Consider the following 1,810-nt stretch of genomic DNA (forward strand, 5'->3'; position numbering starts at 1 on the left):
CACCATCAGTGCCCAACACCCATGATTCACTGTGATATAAAACCACAAAACATTCTTCTTGATGAAGATCTCACAGCTCATCTGGGTGATTTTGGTTTGGCGAGACTCGTTCCTGGATTCAGTAATGCACCGGAACCGCATCTGTTTAGCTCACTTGGAGTTATGGGAACCATTGGCTATGCAGCTCCAGGTAAAGTTGCTAGGTAAACAAAAATTGTGAATTTACCATATGGTCTCTTCTAACAGTTAGTAAATTATTTATATATTTGAATTTGCTTGTCGCAGAATATGGCATGGGCAGTAAGGTCTCCATATTAGGTGATATGTACAGTTTTGGGATTCTGATATTGGAGATATTCACTGGAAGAAGACCCACAGACCCTTTGTTCCAACCAAGCTCTAGTCTCCATAACTTTGTGGAAACAGCACTGCCGGAGAACGTTATGGAGATTCTAGATAAAACAGCTTTTCATGGTGGGATGATGAGTAAAGCAACCTATGGAGAAGAATACTGGGCCAGTGTCAAGAAAGAACAGATGGAATGCTTGGTTGGCATACTTGAGATTGGAGTTGCATGTTCAGCTGAATCCCCAAGAGACAGATTGACCATGAGACAAGTTTACAGTAAGTTGACAGCAATTAGAGAAAAAATTCTAAGAGCAGAAGATGCATGAAGAGGAGATTTGAGGCCACAGGCTACAAGTGAAAGCATTGGATTATTTGATTTAAAAGTTTAGCTAGTCTTACATCCTGTCTTGTTGAGAGTTGCTTTAGGAATGCACGTTTTTCTTTGTTTTTTTCTCTCCAGTTTTTTTATGTACAATCCTAGTTAAATTAGGAGTCCTATCTTTGGTAGAAAACTTATTTGTTATTTTAATTTTGGTAGAAATAGGTTGCTTCTTTGTCCTAATTTTAGTTGTAATAGCAATTATTTAAGTTGCTAAGTTGATCATCAATAATAGATGGCTTTTACAAGAACTAATTAACGGTTGTGCATATTCTCTTCTTTCAAACTCTATCTCTATATTAGCGGCCAACTGTTAAATTGAATTCCTGTTATTTCCCTTTAACGGTTTTAAACCAACAATTGGTATCAGAGCTTTTTATCTCAAGGGACCTGTGAGTGTGTGCATCAATCTGATCCAGTGGATACCATGAACGGAGAAGCATATTTTTCCTCAATGGCACCGGCAACTTTCGATGGTGAAAGTTATCAAATCTGGGCAGTTAGAATGCGTATATATCTGCAAGCCTTGGATCTTTGGGAAGCTGTTGAAGATGAATACGAGATAGCTCCCTTGCCGGACAATCCCACAGTGGCGCAGATTAAAACTCACAAGGAGAGGAAAACTAGGAAATCAAAGGCACTAGCATGCTTATTTACTGCAGCTTCATCTAATATTTTCACTCATATCATGTCTCTGCAATAAAGGAAATGAGTTTAAAGCTTTGGTGTTTGAGTTCATGCAGAATGGGAGCTTGGAACAGTGGCTGCATCCAAAAAGGGATACCCAAACGAGCAGCTTGACAACTCTTCAGAGAATAAATATCGTACTGGATGTGGCTTCTGCACTACATTATCTTCATTATCAGTGTCAAACGCCTATGATTCACTGCGATATAAAGCCACAGAACGTTCTTGTTGATGAAGATCTCACAGCTCATCTTGGTGATTTTGGTTTGGTGAGACACGTTCCTGGATTTAATACTGAAGCCGGCCTGAATCGCTTCAGCTCACTTGGAGTAAAGGGAACCATTGGCTATGCAGCTCCAGGTAAATTCTCAACACTACTCAGGAAGTAACTGCAGA

The 1,810-nt window shown here is 39.6% G+C and overlaps 1 protein-coding gene across 1 annotated transcript; it reads left to right on the plus strand.

Annotated features, from left to right (window-relative positions):
- The first annotated feature begins 13 nt into the window (after positions 1-13).
- Positions 14-979, plus strand: LOC124890459 (putative receptor-like protein kinase At3g47110). Its single transcript, XM_047402298.1, has 2 exons — positions 14-190; positions 286-979. Exons 1-2 carry the CDS (start codon positions 22-24, stop codon positions 672-674), a joined length of 558 nt encoding a protein of 185 aa, XP_047258254.1. The 5' UTR covers positions 14-21; the 3' UTR covers positions 675-979.
- The last annotated feature ends 831 nt before the right edge of the window (positions 980-1,810 follow it).

The sequence above is a fragment of the Capsicum annuum genome, unplaced genomic scaffold, assembly GCF_002878395.1.
Source record: "Capsicum annuum cultivar UCD-10X-F1 unplaced genomic scaffold, UCD10Xv1.1 ctg17947, whole genome shotgun sequence".
Taxonomy (NCBI): Eukaryota; Viridiplantae; Streptophyta; class Magnoliopsida; order Solanales; family Solanaceae; genus Capsicum; species Capsicum annuum.

Bases quoted from the DNA above. Each gene is read 5' to 3' on its own strand.
- LOC124890459 (XM_047402298.1), top strand. From the start codon at position 22: ATGATTCACTGTGATATAAAACCACAAAACATTCTTCTTGATGAAGAT. The intron at 191-285 runs GTAAAGTTGCTA...TGCTTGTCGCAG, and splicing joins CATTGGCTATGCAGCTCCAG to AATATGGCATGGGCAGTAAG.